We start from the raw sequence: 22039 nt of genomic DNA on the forward strand, positions 1-22039 counted from the left end.
ACAAACAAAAACACTGGCCACAAACTCTCTCTTTCCTCACACACGCACACACTTCAACACTAACTTGAAGTTAGGTACTTCTAGTTTTTTTCAAACTTACAAAAGAAATATCAGCATAAAATATTTATTGTCATCAGAAATATGTTTGATTGAAACAAAATTGTGAATATATATATATATATATATATATATATATATATATATATATATATATATATATATATATATATATAATATATATAATTTTATAAAGTTGTGAATAGTTATAATTGACAATCAAAAAATGTGTTTTGGAACTTTTTTTAATTCTGCACACTGGTTCATTCTACCCTGCGCTCCTGCCTGCTGTGAGAAACTAGGAGGAAAACAGAAGAAAGAATGAGAGAGGGATAGAAAGAGAGGAGTATAAAGGGGGGAAAAGAAAAGAGAGCATTCCAAGAGAGGCCGACATCAAAGCTCCTTGAGCTGCTCTATTTGGCACCACATTTCTCTGTGTGTGTGTCTGAGAGAAAACAGTGGCAGCATTTCTAGCCATTTTCAGTCTTTATTCATATCAGAGTCTTGTGTTCTGGTTCACTCTGGGTTTAAACCTGCAGAGTTGTGTCTGTAGTTTGTTTCTTCATTGCTTCTGTATTTGTGGAAATTGTTGTTTACCATTTGTTTCTTCTCAAAAGTTCAGACTAGTGAGAACAGTCTCATCCTGGACTATTCTGTGATGTTTCCTTTGCATAATGGAAAAATGGATAAATGGAAAATCAGAGCTGTACAAATAATAATCATCATTTACTTTGTCAACTGTTGCAGTATGGAAAAAGAGATGAAAATTCCTCAGTCTCATTGTTCGTTCCATGGAAAAAACTGAGTTAATAATGTTAGTATTGTCATTTTTGGTGAACTATTTCTTGCTCATGTCCTCCTCCAGCCACTAGAGGGCAGCGTGTGATTGTCTGAAAATAGGTTCACAATAAGTTCACAAGTCCTGGATTCTTGAAATGGATTAGATATAGTAAAGGAGTAAGAGGAAAGATGAAAAACTGTGAAGAAAATATATAGATTCTAAGATAAAACAGGATAAACACATTTGTCGAAGAAGAATGGTTCACTTCCTGTTGTTCAAACAGTGCCCTTGTCTGTAGTTCTGAAGCTTGGTCTTCAGGGGTCTGCCACTCTAAAACAAATACACAATTTAGCTTGTTTTGTGTTTAGAGTAAGAGAATTTGCCAAATTCCAGACCAGTTCTTTCTGTATTTCTCTCTCTCTTTTATTTCTGTCTTTCTCTCTCTCTCTCTCTTTCTGATGATCTGCTGCCTTTTGTGGCCACTTTAAATGTCCAAAACATTTAAAGTCATTTCCACCTCAGTTCTCCTTTGCCCTGGGGTCCTCACCACGGGCTTGGTCTGCGGCGGGAGCACATTACGTGGGCTACTGGTCCACACGCTGCCCCTGGTCCCGCACTTCTCTGGAGACCACACAGAATAATTCAGCCACCCAGCCAGGCATGCTGAGCAAAGCTGGTGTGGAGAATGAAATAGAAAAGTTTGTGTGTGTCTCTTCAGGGATTAATCTCAACTGAATGTAACTGGCTCTCAACTTTTATTGCTGCTTTGCTTTGTGTAATTTTGTCAGATCAGAGAGTCAGACGCACACAGATTTCACTTCAAATGGAATATTAACCTGTGCAATTTCAGTCAATTATTATTATTATTATATATTTTTTTAAATATGTTCAAGATGGTCTGCAGTTTTAAGTCTGAGTTTGATTTTCATTTTGGTCAAATCTAGGGATGCACCGAGAATTATTTTTATGTTGTGGCTGATAACGGATATTAAAATTCTGTACTATATTGTCTACATAAATTAAGAATGAAAAATACTAAAAACTAAAACGGAGTGTTTCAAACTAAATTCAGGAATCATAATTATAATGTACAGTATAAATATGGACATTTGCTTTTAACAGATTAGATTTATTTTAAATGAGTAGGCCTATTAAATTCTGGAAAAAGTAATGTATATGTAAACATTGCGATGCTAAATTTTCTGTAAATGTTAAATGGTTTTATTAATATTTTCAGTCAAAAAATTGTTTTTTTTTGCCTGTTTTCTATTTCAGATAAAAGTGGAAAATGCTATTTTATTGCGTTTTTGGATAAACGTTTTCGATGCATCCTTAGCAAAGATACATTTAGGTTATTGTCTTCAACTACACTAACAAGTTTGCTAATCAACTTATTAGGCTATGATTTGAATAGTTTTCCTTAGATTAAGTGACAGTCAAAGCATGTCACTCAACACCAACGTTCATCTGGACCTTTAAAGACAATCTGCTGGTTTCTTGTTGGTTCAGAGTAAAACAAACTTTGTTTATGCAATATGAACAACCTACAGCGATACTGACAGCATTAGGTGCAGATATTGATCTACCGTTTCACGGTACGTGTGTATATGTATACAGATTACTGTGTGTGTAGCACTCTTAAAATGCCCTGAAAGTTTCTGTGGGCAGGTTATATTTTCATATTTTTATATTTTATACACTACCATTCAAATGTTTTGGGTCCTTAAGATGCAAGTCTCTTACTCTCACCAAGCTGCATTTATTTGATCAAAAATACGGTAAAAACAGCAATTCTGTGAACTATTATTATTATTAGAAGTAACGTCGAAACCGTAACCAAGCCGTTCACACTGAATGCATTTTATGCAGTTTTTTCCATTGTTTTCTATGTAAACATACGATATATGGACATATTTCACCATTGCACTTATACCTCGCACAAGAGAGCCGCATGTTTAGAAAGCCATGTAAAGTTAAAAGAATTTCAACTTTTAAAAATGTCACGAGACATTTTTAATGTTTTTAAATGCTAAAAGTACTGTGTGATCATTGCTTCGGCTCCTTCTATTAAACTATGCATAAATACATGGTGCTGTTTTGTTCATAATTAATGCAATTTACACAAATATACTTGATTTATTAACATTAGTTTAAACGTCACGCGCTTACAGACAGTCATGTTATTTCAAATCAAATCAAATCAAGTATATTTGTATAGCGCTTTTCACAATACAGATTGTATCAAAGCAGCTTCACAGTATTAAATTAAAATAAAATAATACAACAAGGTTTGTTTCTAGTGGAATTTATTGATTGATAGAATAAAATTAAATATTCCCAAAATATCCCCAACTGAGCAAGCCAAAGGCAACAGTGGCAAGGAACCGAAAAAACTCCATCAAGTGACCTAATGGTGTCCTAAAACTCCATCAAGTGACCTAATGGTGTCCTAAAACTCCATCAGGTGACCTAATGGAGAAAAAAAAAACCTTGGGAGAACCCAGGCTCAGTCAGGGGCCAGTTCTCCTCTGGCATTTATGAACTAGAGGCCGGATTGTAGTTTGAACTGTAAGATTAACAATATTATATGAATGCCTGGCCGAAAAGATGCGTCTTTAATCTAGTTTTAAACTGGGAGAGCGAGTCCGAGCAACGAACAGTATCAGGAAGACTATTCCAGAGTTTCGGAGCCAAATGTGAAAATGCTCTCCCTCCTTTGGTTGATCTGGATATCCTAGGTATGACCAAAAGCCTCGAATTTATTGATCTTAAAGAGCGCGGGATATTTCATTGCTTTGAGTAAACAATTTAATGTGGTGCATTAATATTTTGCTCCTTGCACACTCTTACAGCCTCAGGAGACGAGCCAAAATATTTTTTCCCATAACTGATATTATGCCTTTTAAATAATTTGAATATTTGTCATATTTAAGTTTTTCAACTATTTTGACATCCCTAGTTCAGTGTGATAAACTAGTGCTAAAGAAACATTTTCTGCTTGTGCTGCTTAATACTTTTTTTGGAAAACTTTTTTTCTTTCTGGATTCTTTGAACAAAGTTGAAATGAACAACATTTATTTGAAATATAAATCTTTTGAAACATCGTTAATGTCACTTTTGATCAATTGAATGTGTCCTTGCTGAATAAAAATATTACTCCAATCTTTTGAATGATTGTGTATATGATACTTCAAGTGACATATTGTTTGCTATTAATTAATATATAAAAATATATTAAATATAAAAATAATGCGCAATAGTTTTATGACAAGTAAAATGTTTTTCAATTGACTTGCCGTCGGCAGGTGTGAAAAAGTTCATTTTGGAGTCTGTATGTGTTTGACAGACAGATTAACAGGATTCTTAACAGGGTTGGAGATCAGATGTAAGGCAAGGTCACAGTCGACTTTAAGCCCACCTCACACACGTACACAAGCAAAGATATCCAAAACAGAAACACTCTTTGTTTTGCCCCTCTACTGTGAGATGGAAGCAGGAATAAACATGCACACGTGTGTGTTAATCTGTTTCTCAGCTCTGAGGTCACACTGCTGCACACAGACTCTTTCAGGTCAGTGTGTGTGTGATGTCTGCTGCCTTTCTGTAATGCTTTGTTATTATTTGGGCTTAGAGCTGTAACATCAGATGAGCACACACACACACACACACACACACACTTCTTAAATGTTTGTCTTTGTATGTGTCACTGGTCCTTCATTCTTTCTTTGTCTTCTGTTTTTCTTTCTCTCTTTTTTTAAGACTGTTGTCCATCCTTCCTCACCTGCCTGTCTTCGCATTTCTTTTTATCTCTCTCCATTCTGTGCCTGTCTCTCCCTCTCTATCTCTTTCCCCGCATCTCTGCCGTATTTATTTTTCTGTTTCTTCTTAAGATGGTGCCTGCTGATGGAGACTGATCTTTGTGGCTCTGAAAAATATTCCTTAAAGCCAAATATTTATCCAAAAGCTTGACCCAGGTGTTCCCCCTCTCTCTTCATCCAGATTGCCGTCTCCGACCGCACTTACAGTATCACCTACGTTACATATTACATGTATAGTAGTTCGATATCAGTGAAATTATTATTATTATTAGATTCAGTGATCTGAACACTGTAAACATGATATTAAGGTGGTTTAACAGTCTAGATCTCTTTCTCTTAGAAACATCCATGTTTTCTCAAATATAATCTGCTCTTGTTGGGATAAAGCACTGGAGTGTTTTGAACATCTGCGTTTGACTCCTAGCTCTTGAATGTTTCGGTCGATTCAATTGAAAATAGTTTTTAAAGCGTTAATGGGACATGTGCACACACACTGCTCTAATCCCTCTGTTTTTATTTGTCTTTAGCAAGCATTACTTCATCTGTCTGTTTTTGTTTTGCTTTGCTAGTTTTGGTTCGTGAAAAACGGACGACAAACACGATAAAGCGAATTAGAGCCGCGGAACAATCACGCTGTCGTTTGCCTTGAGAAACACTTACAGGAAATACAAACACACAGCGCTCATCCAATGTCTTGTATTGACTTCTGAAAATGGAAAAATGGGGTTAGTAAAAGAAAAACAGAAAGGGAGACATCCTGAAATCTTTCATATGGCTGTGTATGTTTGTAATGTATTCTGAAATAACATAAAATAATGAAAATATGAGCAAGCGTCACATTAGTGGCTCATTTTAGGATTTGCACATATACTAATATATACACTACTGTTTTTTAAAAGAAATTAATACTTTTATTCAGAAAGAATGTAATAAGTTGATCATAAATGTACATACATTTTACATTGTTACTAAAAATGTACATTTCAAATAATTGCTGTTCTTTTGAACTTTCTATTCATTCATCAAAGAATCCTGAAAAAGAAATCATGGTTTCCACAAAAATATTAAACATCACAACTGCTTTCCACATTAATAATAAGAAATGTTTGAGCAGCAAATCAGCATATTAGAATGATTTCTGAAGGATCATGTGACACTGAAGACTGGAGTAATGATGCTCAAAATTCAGCTTTGCCAACACAGGAATAAATTCCTCTTTTTTTTATTTTTTTATTTATACATTAAAATAAAAATTTTAAACTGTAATAATATTTCACAATATTACTGTTTTACTGTATTTTTGATCAAATAAATGCAGTTTTGGTGAGCATACGATATTTCTTTTAAAAACATTGACACCAAAATTTTGAACAGTATGTTAAATGTTATGATATGTAAAAAAAAAAAAAAAAAAGGTGGGATGACATCCGTTTAATTAACTGTCTGTTTGAGCACAATTTGATTCAGACAGGTGAAGACACAAAGTATCTTCTGTCGCTTAAACTCTTTTTTTTAAACCATAGACTCTGTGTGATGGATTATACCTATATGTCAGTCTTAAACGGCTTAAAACTCAAGAGCCAACACCGATACAACCCTCAAAGCCTGCGGGATGACACTGCTTTATGACAGAAGCTCTTACAGCATCCTCTGATCTACAGATGCCGTCAGACCCTGAGCACTCGCAGACTGATCATTAAACACCTCTGAATATTGTATGTTGAACAAAACCTAAGTCTAGCTAACTCAGCTGGTCATGATTAACCCGCTGTAACACTTAACTGTCGCTGGCTTTAGTGTTGTTGTGTCAATTTTATGGCAGTTAAATGCCTTAGCTGATCTAAAAGAGATTTAGCCAGTGGCTAGTTTATGGACTAAGGTCTACAAGTTCTGTACATTGAATTACTGATTACGACAGACAAACACTCAGCATTTTTCCACCCAGTACGGATAACTTCGATATCTCCTTTAGCTGTGATGGACTCAAGCATTCATTTAGGTTAGTGCTGTCGATATAATTAGCCGTGTGTGTGTGTGTGGTCATTTGAGGTGGAAACTGATGAGGTGGCACCTTTAAAATGGGATGTTGGGTGTTAATCCAATAAATCTGTCTCTCTGGTGTGTGTGTTCTTACATGTCTTTCTGGTACATTGTGTGTGTGCTGGAATGCTGCAATGTTGGAGGGGTTTAGTATTGTCTTTGGCCCATATTTGATAACTGAGAGGATGAAAGAGGGATGAATATAGCCAGAAGTGAAGAAACAAAAGTATTATACTTGTTATTGGTACACGCTATATAATGTGGCCCTATTTTTTTTTGTTTACAATTATTTTATTACTTTTTATTTATTTTATTTTACTTGTGCTTTACTTTAATTGCCATTTACTCCATTTGCTTTGCAAATACAAATGTAAAGTTGTCATGCCAATAAAACAGAAATAGGCATGTTTCTTTTTTTCTTTTTTTTACTTGTGCCGAATACCTGACCATCTGAAATTTTTGAGAGAACTGGTTTAACATGTTCACTCTTTTTGAACCTCTTAAAATGAATTTTCTGATCTTTCACGGGCCTGCTGTATGTGATGTCTGTGTTAAGAGTCATTTTGGCAGGGGATGCTTGTCCTTCAACGGAGAGCCTGAAAGAGACTGTAGGTCACGGGTTTGGTGGGTTGTGGAGAGATATTTATTTTCTGTTGTCTATTGTTATTTTTTTGTGTGCTCATAGGCACCAGGCGGGGTCCCAGCGTGGGTACGCTGCGGAAACAACATCTCCAGTATTTGAACACAGCTTTTTGTTATTTCTCTCTCTGTCTGTCTCTCTCTGAAGGTATTAAGCTGGCATCTTCTCTTCCTCTCTTTTATAATAGGCTGTTATTGTTTTGGGCTCTTTTATTATTTTGGTGGCTGGTATTATTTTTGATTTCCATAAGTCTTGGTCTGTTGGCTTTGCTCGTCTTTTATGTTCAGCTGGAACAATGGCAATCCCCCAGCCACTAGCCCTACCCTCAATAGACAATTCCCACAAATAATGACACTTCCCCTAATCTGTGTGTGTGTGTGTGTGTGTGTGTGTGAGTGTGAGCGCCACTCAATGACAGTTTGGGGAAATCACATTTGAATCACAACAGATGAGTGATGACAGACAGAAATAGGCCCTGGGTGATGCCAACTGAAAATGTGTCATCCGTTCTCTCCCTCTTTTTCGCTCTTTGTCTGTTCTTTTATATATTTAGATTCAGCTCTGCATTCATGCAGAAACACGCAACTGGCACTTATTGATGGAAAAGCCTATTGTGGCCCATTTCTTTGACAAACACCCTCAATGTTGATACTTCTTTTTTTATAGAGCTTCATTTTCTGATCCCCTCTGGGATCATCTCAGGGTTGGGAGCCAAGAACTGGTTCAATGAGCCAGTTCTTCAGAATGAATCAGTCAAAAAGTAAAAGTACTAATATAATCATAACATAGAATTGTGAAATCTCACTCTTCTTCTACTTTAGTATATTTGTGTGTGTGTTGGGAAGGAAACCCCACAGCCCTGACCCCCACCCCCCATATTAGCACCAGCTGTGGATCAATACTGGGACAGCTGGGACTGCCACCCGCCTAAACACACCACACACATAAACACCCTAAAGTGAATGAAGCTCCCGGTCGCACCCCTTTCTTCCTCAGGCTTCCTGGAAATGTCAGTCAAAGGAAGTTTGAGGTTCACTTTAGGTGTGATAGCCTGCAGGGGTCTGGTGGTGTTCTTCTCTAACAGGAACACACACACACACACACACACACGCACACACCGGGTGCAGATGGGAAATATTGAATAAATATTGCGTCAATTGAAGTATCATGTCTGCCATCCTTATGCCGTTGGATTATCATTGTGTTAACATGACACATTTAAGCACAGGTCAATGGCAAACATGTCCATGATACACTGTGACCGAAAGCCTGTGGACAATCCAAACATGTCACGGCACCATGGACGTCATTCAGAGCAATGTTTCTAATCGCTTATTACTGCAGAATATCTTGTTTTACAGTTATTGGTGTTGTATTTTCACAAATCATCAAACATGTCAACTGTAGTTGGGCACATTTCTTTGGAAAAAATCTTAAAATTATCTTGGTAACAAACTAACATTTCCATTATTGCAAACCATTGAATGCTGTATATGATTGCTCTGGCTTGCTATTTTGAATGTGTATTTAGAGTTTCAATGTAGACATTTAATTGCGCACACACACATTTAATTGCATATATATGCTTATATATTATTTATTAATAATTATATAAGTAGCTTTTATTTTTATATTTTCAGTTTTAATTTTAAATATATTTTTTAGATTTTAGTAGGTTTAGGTTTTAGAACTATTTTATTAGCTTCATATTTATATTTACTTAATTAATTTTTTTCAGTTTCAGCTATTTTAGTACTTAAAATTATTTCAGTTAGCAGCCAAGGCAACATTTCTAATTTCTAAATTTTAAGTTTAAGTTTTGTCTAATAGGCCTATTTATATTTTATTTTATTTCAGTTTTGTTTCAATTACTGAAAACGGCGTGTTTGTATATTTTCTTTAACTTCCTATTTATATAATCAGCACAATGCTATTAATGTGATCCGCACTATGCTTTCCGACTCTTTGGTAAGAGCGTCTCTGTTTTGGGATTAAATGGTGACAGTGGTTTAAAGATATTACGCGGGATATAAACAAAACTTTAATATAAATTAACATATTTAGCATTTTATAATATTTAGTTAAAATCTACTAAAAACAGAAATGTTTATTATCTGTTGACTTATGTTGATAGTCTCAAAATGACCAAATATTAATATATTAGTTTGTTACTAATGGAGTTTAGAGTTTCAGCTCACTTATGTTTAATGCATTTTCATATTTATAATCTTATGTTTGACTGTATTCTCTCTGTAGAAGTGTCTGTGTGTGTGTGTGTGTGTGTGTGTGTGTGTGTGAATGAAGGGTGATGTGCCCTCAAGGGAGCAGCAGGGGGCAGCAGTGAGCCACCCTGGCACCTTCATGTCCCCTCTCCGCCAGGTATTTAGCAATTTTGTGGGTACAATAGCTGCGTATTGATAGTCATATCCCTGTGATAAATTAAAAGTGTCTTATTGTCTGTTTTCATTTTACACATTGTCATAACCCTGGACGGTAATCTGGGGTTCTGATTGACACCGGCAGCCAGGGAAAAGAACACCCTCATTGTTTGCGCTCGTCAAATCTGTTAAACCTAATTCTTCCCCACGTATTTGCATATTCTTAAGTATTTTTTCGGAGAAGGACTAAATCCTTCTTAAGTGTTTGATGCATTTTGAAATTCATTCATAAAGGACCTACATGCACTATTAGCTCGGTATAATGCCAGTGCATAATCTCAGCGATAAGACACGCTTTGGAGCGCTGGATTCTTCAGGGATGACATGCTGTATTTCCGACCGATTCAACAGGGGCTCAAATGTCAACACAAATGTCAAGTGGCTTCGTCGGCGAGCGGTTTTGAATCTTAGACGCAGGTTTTTTCTCCCTTTTATCGTTTTCATTTACTGAAGGAGTCACAGAGGACCGTCTCACGTCCCAGCTGGAGTGGGGGATTGTGGGTAATTTGTCTGGGTGCGAGATTGGCAGGCGGCCCTGTTGTTTTGATCGGGTCAGCGCTCGAGCACTTTACATCTCTGTCTGTGTTTCAGCCGCCGGCACGTGGGGTGTTCTTCTTCGGCACCTCCGATGGCGTCGTTCGGTCAGATTAATCACCTTCAGCAAACTGGAAGAAGGAAGAAGGGTTAGTGTGCGCTGCCCTTGTGAGTCGGCTGATTTTTCTGTGTGTGTGTGTGTGGAGCTGTATCGAGGCATATCTGAGACGAATATAGTCACTCTTCAGCTCTCTGCGTCTCTGCTCTGATAAGGGCTCCTCTTTACCTTCAGGACCACTGATACATGCAAACACACACGCACACACACACGCGCCTGCGAGTGAGATTTCTATCTGGAGATCTATACGTAGTCGCTCCACATATGCACACAGTCAGGTGTATGAATACAGGCTCTCTGAGAGGCCTGCCGTGAGTCTTATACAGGGCCTTCATTTCACTCTCTGCTCATTTTGTTTTGGATTACTCTGCGCAACAGGCCTGATGAGATAAAAGTGAAGAGAGCATAAAAGACTGAACAATAGGCCTACAGTATATGGATCTCACCCATAGAGAAAGCTGAAAAGGAAAGATACTTGCTGAACAGAAGGCCAAATAATGGCTTAAAGCAAGAGAGGAAACTTGAATTGAGACGGAGAGAAAGAAATAGAGACGGACAAGAAAGGCGCTTGACTAGTTTGAGTCATTTCCAGAGTTCATTTTAGTCAATTGATTCAGTAACCAGTTCATGACTAATTCTATGATTAGTTTGCAATGCCACTCAAATATGCTTGTGAAAGAACAGAATGTACTTTACACAATTTGCAATGCACTGAATTAAAAATATTATTATTATGTAAAATAATTATGTTCACTTATTATAAAACAATTTGGAATTAACTGATTATCTTTAACTACGAACTTTGACTGTATTTTACTTCTTGCGTTATGATGTTAAATACGCTGGCTGTTTGGTTAAAATGTTCCTCTGATTTAAAATGAAGCCATATTAGAGGAAATATATTTCGATTTAGATGTATATCGAATATCAATCATATTTTTCTTTCAGTTAGCCATACACTATGGCCTGTGTGATGGTGTTGAAACACGTTTGAGAGTACCGGTAGTACTTTCATCCAGGAGCAAATTGCTGATACTTAGTCAGCAACCTGTGAAAATGCTCTAAGAACAAAGACTGAATGTGAAGATATTTTTATGGCTTTGTTCAATAAGAAAAGGTAGGTCAGGGAACGTCTCCAACTGTGTTTCCGGCCTACCTGGCACATGGAAAGTGTGCAGGTGGGCTAGTGTTCTGTTTTGTTCCATTTTTATTAATGTTGTCGCCCTCAAGTCATTTTGGCACATGGCTGGTGTTGAACCCTTTTCTTCTCCACATCATTTTTAATAAGAAATCAGAATTGATGTTTACCAGACTCCATTAATCATACAAGACAAAAAAATTAAATAAAGCAAATGAACAAGAGAGCAGAATCAGGGCCATTTCGAGTTTCCTTTCTAGTCTCCTTAAAATATTCCCACCCTCTGACCTACAGGGGGCGCCATTGACTATTATGACAGGGGCCAGTTCACTCAATTGGTGTCAGAGGTGAAAAACTAATACTGAGTTTGGTTATTTAAATTATTTTGGCAAATGAATGCCTTTTTAGTTCTGATATGACCTATTATTGGTTCGAAAAAATCATTTTAAGTTTGACATATTATATGCCTGTAAATGACTGCAAAATGACACTATCTCACCGTTGAGAATTCAGTGTCATTCTATTTGCTGGAAGCTTTAGCATTCTGTTTAGTTAATACTTCAATGAGACGGTCTCCTTAAACTTGTATGTACATGTTCCAGGCGTGCTGGTTTCCCTTGTCTAGATGTGTGTGTGTGTGTGTGTGTGTGTGTGTGTGTGTGTGTGTGGGCTTTGTACGTGTTAAAACAGGTGATGATTTTACCCGTGAGTGTGAAGATTAGCAACTTTCATTCATTCTTTTTGATTGTTTTTTATATATATTTTCAAAGCACGATAGGGCTATTTTGTCATATGCATTTCATAGCATTTGAAACTGTTAGAAACATATTGATGATCATATTCATTTGTCAGTTTTTTATTTTTTTCGATGTAGTATTGTAGCAATTATTTTTCTTTTTAAACAGTATTTTAACTCGCATTCTCTCTTTTTTGCGTGTTATTTTAGGAATCTCCGTCGGGTCGTCGGAAAGCGCTGGCCACCAGCTGCATTAACATGAAGCAGTACGCCAGTGCCATGCCCACGCAGACCGACGTCAAGCTCAAGTTCAAGCCGCTGTCCAAGAAAGTGGTTTCAGCAACGCTGCAATTCTCCCTGTCCTGCATCTTCCTGCGAGAGGGCAAAGCCACGTAAGAGCAGCTCACTACACCTCCAAAACCAGCTGACTACACCCACCCTGAAGGAATCTGCCTCTTCAAATTACGCTCTCACTCCTTTTCTCTCTGTGCATTTCTGCCTTTTCCTTTTTGCCTCAGTGACATAGGAAGTGACAATACCTCACATTCCCAACATTCCTTTTCCTGGATCTCTCCCCCTCTCCAGCCCTTCTTCTCTCCTTTTTTCCTCAATGATTTCATCCCGTCTTCATATGCACCCCGTGAGGTTGTTCTCTCCCGCGCTTCGGGAAATGTTCTGGTCAGGGTGGGACTTACAGAAAGATCCTAACTTTAGAATTCTATCTTATCTGTTTGGTAACCATGGCAATTTCAGTTAGGACCTCATTTAGGACAAAAGCTATTACAAAATGACATTTCTTAAGTGCATAATCTTATCTGAACTACAGATAGGAAAATGGTATTACAGAAGCATCCTAACTCCACAAAAAAATCTTAAAGTCTTAACTTTAGGATAACCCCACTGGTGTCCTAACTTCAAAATTATTTGAAAACCAACTATAAAAATCACATAATAATAGCCCTGTCTGAGAATGACGTCACAATTTTTTAATGATACAAGATGAAGAACAGCGATGTTTGATGGTGGAATTACTTTGTGAACACCCAAATGAAGTGCTGCACTTTGACGACAAAACTCTGACAAATAATTACAGACTCCTATGAAATAAAAGGACTAGTCTTTGCCTTTTCTACCAAGTTTATCAAAACTTTACTTAATGAAAAGCACCACTTATTTTGTTTTTCCATTTTAATCTCAGTTATTTCTATTATCTGAGTTTTTCCGTTTTACTTCACAGCAGCTGTTTGCGCGTAGTTGGTTGCCTGGTAACAGACCTGAGAGTTGATTACCGAACTCGATGGAGGGGTTTAAGATTTCTTAACTACAGATGAGATGAGATTTTGTAAGATAGGATAAGAATCCTAAATCAACATAAGATTTGCTTTTGTAATACAAACACCTAATTTAACTTGTCAGATTTTAACTTAAGACTTAAGATTGGAACGCCATCAGAGGTTTATCTAGGATACAGAAAGTATTTATTTAAGGAAAGAACTCAACTAACAGTTGAAATAATCCTTGCATAAAGCCACAATGATTTCAAAGTAAAATAAGAAAATCATGATCTTTAAGTTTTTATGACATACTTTCCTGCTAGATATTATACAAAATTAAAGGGGACATATCATGCCAAATGCACTTTTTTAGCCCTTAAATGCATTTTGTTGTATATTTGGAGTGTTTAGAAGTACAGAAAATATGAAATTATTCTCTTCAGGTGCTTCGTTGATATCTTTATATTCTGTTTTGGTCATATTTTTCAACCTGTTCCGATTGTTCTGTTATCTATGACGTTTTTTGAACTATTACGTCACAGTATTTGCAGCGGAACTGCCAAATAAGGACATTGACTTCCGACCCAACACTTCGAGCAATCCGCCATTTTTATTTCTCGCTGCAATTTTGTAGTCCAAGCTAAAGGATGCAGAAGTTACGAGAGGGTAAGTTAAAATGTTCGGTTGTTGGATGTAGTAACCCACACGCTTCATTACACCGTTTAATGTAGATGAACTGCCGCGCTTGTTACAGGACGCATGTTTAACTGAAAGAACGAGCAGAGAGAGAGAGACCCCCGGTCGCGCGCGCGCTCACTCTCTCTCTTCAGAGCCAGGCGAAAGTGTAAACAAGACATCACAGTCTCCAAACTAGACGCTGTCTTGCTCTCTCTCCCTCGCACATATTAATCAAAATAAATCGACACGGTGGTAAAAGGTCGGAAGACCAAAGTTTCATGTGTAAATACAGTACACACCATTGCGATACATCCATATGAAGACGTTGTTCTACAGGTTCGTCGTCTTCATTTTCATCTCGCTCCTGCTCCGACTCTGGCTCGAACATGTAAGGCTGGCTGGACAAGTCTTCCGTTGTTGACATTTTGTTAATAACGTGTGAATAAAAAGTTTCTGTGTCGCTAGATAATCGTATCTCTGCTATCAAACTACAAAAATGGCCGAATGGGGTGGAGTTGAACCGAGTGTGGGCGGGGTATGAAGTGTCTCAATTGTATTTAAAGAGACCGCACCAAAACGAGTTGCTCTCAGACGCACAGTAGAAAAGGGGCCTGTGGAGCTATAATAATGAGGAATTCAGACCCAAGCATTGCAGTTCCGCTTTATATAGACTACAAATGTATGATTTATATGTAAAAAGGAACAATTTAAAAGCATGATATGTCTCCTTTAATAGATCAAAGTTATATGTCTGAATACCCTGAGATTTTGAAGTGTGCATTCGATGGACTAAAGGTACGGTCATATTTATCTTTGTTCAGCGAATTTACATAGGGAATTTCACGCGAGGGCAGGGTGGGAATTATACCGCGGCCACGCGGCCATGGCCGCCGTTGCCCTACACTTTGGCCTTCATGCCCCGTGAAAAAAAAATCATCGTACGGCCACAGTGGCCTGTGTGCCCTGGCCCTGTCCAAGTTCCACCCAAGTAGTCTCTGAACTTCATTTAGTTTGTGGATTCGCGCAGGTGCAGTGTCATAATCACATCGATGATCTCACGCATCAAAACAGCAGTGCAAGAAGCATGTAACGTCAGCACCAACAGAAGAACGACACTCTGTTGTCGACACTGGTGCATAGATATATACACTAGATTTCGCCTTGGCTATGGCATTCGTTCATGAACTGCCGTGGCCAAGGCGAAATCTATATGTCTATCTATGCACCAGTCTGCGCACACGTCACACAGCAGGAAGCGCAGGCGCCCTCAGATCACTTGGACGTCGCTGTGTTACAAGAGGTAAAAACGATATAAATACTGTTCGTTTTCTCACACAAACCGCTCGTTTCGTGTCTTAGGCCATCAATGTGTACTTACGATGGGGAATTGTTTAATTTGGACGATGTGGAATTGTTTTAATTTGGACTCTGTGGATGGCTGCTCTTTGAGACCGTGACCATAGACCTGCATTATATGACTGACAGACAAGAACGGTTTGACCTAAAAATATCAAAATCTATTTGCTAGTAGATAAGTGCCCTTTTCAGAAAAGGGCCCTATGCAAGGTTCCAGAGGTAACGGCGTCGGCGCACTGAAGCGTTTTTTTTTTTAATAGTTCAAAGTTACTATAAGATTTAATGTTATTACCTTGACAAACTATAACTTACATCATTAAAAAGATATAAGTCTCACGTTTCAGTATTTGACCACTATTGTATTCTGGGAAATTTATATTGACAGTTATGTCTTAATTTGTGTCAGGAGTTATGAAATGCAAAAATGAGTCGATACCTTTAATATGAATTATGAGCGTCAGACGCTCCCATTCATAAAAAACTCCTGTGCTGTCGTCATGAAAGCGATTCACAAAACAACGTCCCTCACGGCTTTTAGCTCAAAAGTGTGCAGATTTGGAGAAATATTGATATATTCTCAATTTACATAAGATTTCTATTGACAGGAATAATATTTTATTGAATTTATAGCCAAATGCGTCGATGTAATCATTATGAGCGCTGTATACTGATGTGCTGTGTTTTCAATTCATACCAGCAGCCTGAGGGCGCTCTACTGAACATTATAGTCCATATTTGAAACACATGAAGAAGAGCGTTCGACAATGCAGTAAATTATTAATTTATTGGCATTTGTGTTGTTTCTGAATGCTTTTATTGGCATTTGTGTTGTTTCTGAATGCTTTTATTGGCATTTGTGGTGTTTCTGAATGCTTTTATTGGCATTTATGTTGTTTCTATTGTTGTGTGAGGGTGTATACCTTCTGGATGTAATGGTGCTCTCTCTCTCTCTCATTAAAAAATGTTTTTTTTTATTAAAAAAGTCATAATCCATGTCTTATTCCAAATTAGGATGTTATGCTATCAATCTGAATGGGAAAACCATCGAATTGTATGATGGCCTTTGTGCCCTGTCATATGGCCTTGGTGCCCCTAAAAAAAAAAAAAAAGGTGGAGGCCAAATGGCCTTGCCCCTAAAATTACATAATTCCCACCCTGCGCGAGGGCAAGTGATTTGCCCATGCAGATTTCGCTACTGGTTCAAGTTGGTCATGTGGATTTGCCACAGAAAGCTGCTTGGTTTGAAAGTGACTTCTGTGTGAGCTCTGCTTCATATATTGCTACATATTTACAACAGACTGTGTGCCATTTTTACCTGCTAAGTTTTGAAATATTTCACTTATGTGACTACATCTTAACTCTTTCCCCGCCATTGACAGAATTTTCTGTCATTTATTTTTTTTGTGATCAACTTTTTATTTTGTTTTAACATAAAATGTACACTTTACTTCATCATCTGCCAAATAGTAAACGTGTACTCGTGTACAAAAAAATAAACATCATCTTTAAACTATATACAATTGCCCAAGCCTTGAAAAAAAAAAAAAAGAAGAGAAATACAATTACAGTAGTGTTGTTGTTAAGATCCATTTAGATTTTGTTCTAAACCTGAGGCAAAACAGGTGGTTTCAAAAGAGCAACAATAAATTTATACCAAGCATCTAAAGAGGAGCTCCGTGCTTATGAATGACAGCCAATGATCTTTCTATTAGAACAGTATCTCTGAAATAATTAAACCTTTCTTCTATTGAAGGGGGTCCAGGAGAAAACCAAGAATGCATTTTAGTTTTTTTAGCAGCAGTTAAACCTGCAAATATAATTTTCTTAAAAGCCAAATTAGTGTTAATACTAATGATGAATCATAATTAAATAAAAATAAGGGGATCAGTTTAGGAATTGGAAACTCCAAAATATCCTCGAGAAATACTGCCACTTGGGACCAAAGATTAGAGACATTTGGGCAGTCCCAGAATATATGCAGGGAAGTGCCAACCGTATTCAGATTACATTTTGTACAAACTGGAGTATCTGTGAGCTTCATTTTAAAACGTCTGTATGGGGAAAGATGAAATTTGTGAACAAACTTAAAATGAATCAACTGATGTGCAGGATTTTTCCGTCATTTATGACGCATCGTTTCCCCGCCATTGACGGGTATTTTCGGCAATCCATGTTTTCACTGTTACTGTAGGGGGCGCTATTATGCATCTTTTGAAAGCATATTGAATCTCCAGATCAAAACACAGGTTAAGAAGAATCAGAAAGAAGTGATAGAAGCATTGCTTATGCACATGTAAAATAATGCAGTCATCAAACATCATGATGATGATGATGATAATCGTTCTGAATCCGATCCGGACCTAGTTTGACAAAAACAGAATTTTCTCAGTTTTTTGTTCAAAATGTTGCTTTTTTATGAAACTTACCCACATTCAAGTGTTAATTAAAAAAAGAATGCATGAAGCTGAAATAAAATAGTTTTATGTTTAAAAGCAAAAAAAAAGATATAGGCCTATTTATATATTTATATTTGATATATTGCATGTACAGATATTCATACAACAAAATATTCTTGGGGCCATGAAAGCTTTGTGAAAATGATCAGAAACACTGGCGGGGAAAGAGTTTTTTTTTTTTTTTTTTTGACTGCAGCCCAAGATATATAACTTCTAATTTGACAATTCATAGTTGGTATTTGTGGTATTTCAAATTTATATTGCTATGAAGTAATTATTTAAATTATTTGTATTTATATATTTGAAGAGTTCAGATGCAAAAGCCTCTAAGTGCCATCTGAAATTTTCTTCTAGAATGATCATTTTTATCAAGCTTGTATATTTAAGTTCAATAATTTCACTTAACCCTCTGAGGTCTGAGCTGTTTTCTGGGCCCTGGAGGTGTTCTGACATGCTCTGACATTTCTGGTTATATCTGTTACTTGTGACATTTTCATGGCTAAAGTCTAATTACACTGTATTCAGCACAAACTCTGCTACAATAATATATCAACAGCATGTATGTAAAAGTTTGTAGTTTTGAGATAATGACATTTATGCGTGGTTTTTGAAAATACAAAAAAAAATTCTCACTGAAATAAGGCCATGAAACCCATACTGATTATTTCTTCACAAGACTTTTGAAAATTGTATGACGTAGCCTAGAATATTTGCTGCAAAACTATGTGAAAATCACCCTGACTGCTCATTCAGATAAGACAATATATTGATTTAAAATTTTTACGACGTGTTTTGTGTGAAAAAGCCTTATGCGAGAGCTCATTAATATGTAAGCTTTTCTCACCTGAGAAAGACAAAGAACCTCCCCTAACGGCCCTATTAGGAGCTATCAGGCCCCTATCATTCTGAGCAACCTTGCACAATACTGTAAATGAGGAGATTTAAAAAAGAATGGCTTTTAAATTGTTTGGATTTATTTACAACACAACATAATCCAAAGATACACAACAAATGCCAAAAAAGCACTTCAAAGACAGAGACCTTTGTGCCATTCCTAAAAACACTGTACATACCTTTCATTGCAATGCAAATTACCTATTAATTGTCATTTAAGTGAAATTACTTAACTTAAATATACAAGCTTTATAAAAAATGATCATTCTAGAAGAAAATTTCAGATGGCACTTAGAGGCTTTTGCATCTGAACTCTTCATTTATAAAATTTTGTACACTGGGGATGAGAAATCAAATCCTGTTGGAGAACTTTGGTCCAGACGTGAGCTGTTGCTCTTTGACATGCGTGTCACAGCAAACAGAAGTCAGATGGAATATTTCCAGCCACTGGCCTTGAGAGTAAATATCTTTCCTTCACTCGTCTCGCAATATCCCCATTTCCCTCTTTTTTTTTTCTTCTTTTTTTCTTCTGATCTCTGCCTGCCTCTAAATAAAGAAGGCAAGAAGCGTGTATGTGATTTCACCCTTGCGCTATATGAGATATGTGTGTGTTTGTGTGGCTTTTGTGGCGTGTGTGTGACAGAGGTTACGTGCGCAAGTGTAACCGCTTTTAACCCATGGGAATCATGTCAACAACACACAAATAAACCCCATTACATAAGTTCAAATAAGCTCCATGCCTGCCAAAGAAAGACTGGACCGCATTCATAAAGAAATGTGAGATAGACAGAGAGAAGGAGAAAACGGGGACATTGGAAGGGAGAGAGGGAGTTAATCCTGGAGCGTTATCTCGCCGTGCTTGTGAATGCCCTGGCTGGAATGCATGTCCGTATTGCACTGCCTCTTATGAGCAGGACCATGAAGGGCATTCCCTTTACACAATCATCTCTCGCTCGCTCTCTCTGTCAACCTGGCTTTCTTCTCTCCTTCCATCCATCTCCTTCAGTGTATCAAAATGCTTTTTACACAAAAGCACAGTGATAGTCTGGAGAGTGTGTTATCAAAAAACTAAATGAACAATTCTCAATTTAACTGTATTTAAATCCAATTCAAATTCATTTTATAGCAAAATAAATGCTGAAAATGCAAAAGAAGTCCTCCGATTATGTCTGGGCCTGCTGACGAACAGTCCGAATGAGTAGCGTGTGAAGTGCTTCGTTTATATTGTGCTTTTGTCTCTTTCTCTTTCTGTGTGTAGTGATGAAGATATGCAGAGTCTGGCCAGTCTGATGAGCATGAAGCAGGCCGATATTGGCAATCTGGATGATTTTGAGGAAGAGAATGAGGAAGATGAGGAGAACAGAGTGAACCAGGAGGAGAAGGCCGCCAAGATCACAGGTGAGACTTGCTTGATTTCATATGAAGACCCTTTACCGGTGGATCCGATATTTCTGTACAAACACATCACCACAGAGCTTTTCTGTTGCTTTTGTTTACACAGTAGTTCACTGCGGTACAAATGCAGCGAAATGTTAGTTTTTCAGGAGTTTTTTTGTGTTCTGTTTTATTCTGTTATGTTTGTTGATCTGTTCTGTTTTATTGTTTCTTCCATTATTTTTTATTTAATTTTTAATTGATTTTATTCTTTTTATTTTATTTTATTTTATTTTATTTTATTTTATTTTATTTTATTTTATTTTATTTTATTTTATTTATCATATTGTATTTATATTTTATTTTGTTTAATTCTTGCATATTTTTCTGTTTCATTATTAGTTCTATTATATTTTCTCTTATGTTATATCAGTTATAGTCTTATTTTTTCTATTGTGTTCTCTTTGTTTTGCTTATTCTATTCTGTTGTTTTTGTTCCTTTTTTATCTATTCTATTCATATTTTTTTCTAGAATATCCCAGATGTGGTTACTTAGGGCTGTATAGTTCATTTGTGTAAAGTGTATACGGTATTTATTTCTAGATTGCAATTGAAGAATTAGAATAGATGTGCGTGGATTTTAAGTCCCTTGTAAATTTCAGCGTGCCATTCTTCACTCTTCATTCTTCATTTCTTCAGTCTCAGTTCAACTGTTTCATTTGAGCTAGAGGTTACTTTTTTTCCTTTGTGGTTTAGTTTCTGTCTGTATGTGCACACATGTGTGCATTTGCCTGTGCATATGGAGACTTATTGCCCTTGTTTACATTTGCTCTGTTTTTGGTCAGTTTGTTTATTAGCTGCTTTTATACACATTTCACTGCTTGTTTATGATGTGTATGATAAGGTCCATCCAACAAATGTCCCGTGTGTATGTTTGTGTTTGTATGTGCATATGTATGTGCGTGTGTATGTCTGTGTGTGTGTGTGTGAGACACTGATATTATCCAACCCCCATCACACCCCCCATATTGTGGAGTCTTAACATTAAGCCCATGTGCTTTTATCCCTTTATAAGTGTATGTATGGAGCTCCTATGGAAATGCTTGAGTTGTTTATTCATTGCATGGGTTTAGGAATCTCTTTGTTGCCATAGCGGTGCTGTCCGATCAGTTTTTAACAGTTTGTTAGAGCGAAGACACAGTTCAGTGAGACTCACACACACACACACGAGTCCGTATGTATTGCATACCTCTGATTGCATTATACAGATTTGAGTGTGTATTTGAGTGTATGTTGTGCTGTTTTCAGAGATTGTGAGGCAGCTGAATGCTCTCAGCTCTATAGATGGAGATCCAGATGACTGCCTAAAGCAAGCAAATAAGCCTGCCTCCTCTTCTGAAGGTCTTTCAGCTTTCACCTTCCTTCATTCTTTTATTTATACTCTATACTCTATCTCTGTCTTTCTCCTTCTCTCCTCTTTTTTTCCATCCCTTTGCCTGTACTGCGTGTTTGAGCATCTGTTAAGTTCATTGATATTTTTCCCCCCACATGCTATATTTTTCTCCTTATTTAGCATTCTTCATTTGTGATCTTGTGCCTTCGTTACACTTTCTGCAGTTTGTAGTGAACCCAGCTACCCATCTTTGTTTCTGTGACCATGGAGTTGATGATTCTGGAACAGGTCTTTAAAGACACCACTGGTCATGT

General features: G+C 37.0%; 1 protein-coding gene across 8 annotated transcripts in view; it reads left to right on the forward strand.

The window, feature by feature from the left end:
• Positions 1-22039, forward strand: part of ehbp1 (EH domain binding protein 1) — a 140537-nt gene that overhangs the window by 25266 nt on the left and 93232 nt on the right. For 4 of the 8 annotated variants that reach the window (XM_084097684.1, XM_084097685.1, XM_084097688.1 and 1 more), the window contains exons 6-8: positions 12511-12692; positions 20217-20356; positions 21641-21733. In XM_084097684.1, coding sequence (XP_083953810.1) covers positions 12511-12692; positions 20217-20356; positions 21641-21733 — 415 coding nt within the window. The remainder of the gene's footprint in view (positions 1-12510; positions 12693-20216; positions 20357-21640; positions 21734-22039) is intronic. The other 4 variants (XM_084097686.1, XM_084097687.1, XM_084097690.1 and 1 more) reach the window with 1 other exon arrangement.

This window comes from Abramis brama (genome assembly GCF_963993115.1).
Source record: "Abramis brama genome assembly, chromosome: 21".
NCBI lineage: Eukaryota > Metazoa > Chordata > Actinopteri > Cypriniformes > Leuciscidae > Abramis > Abramis brama.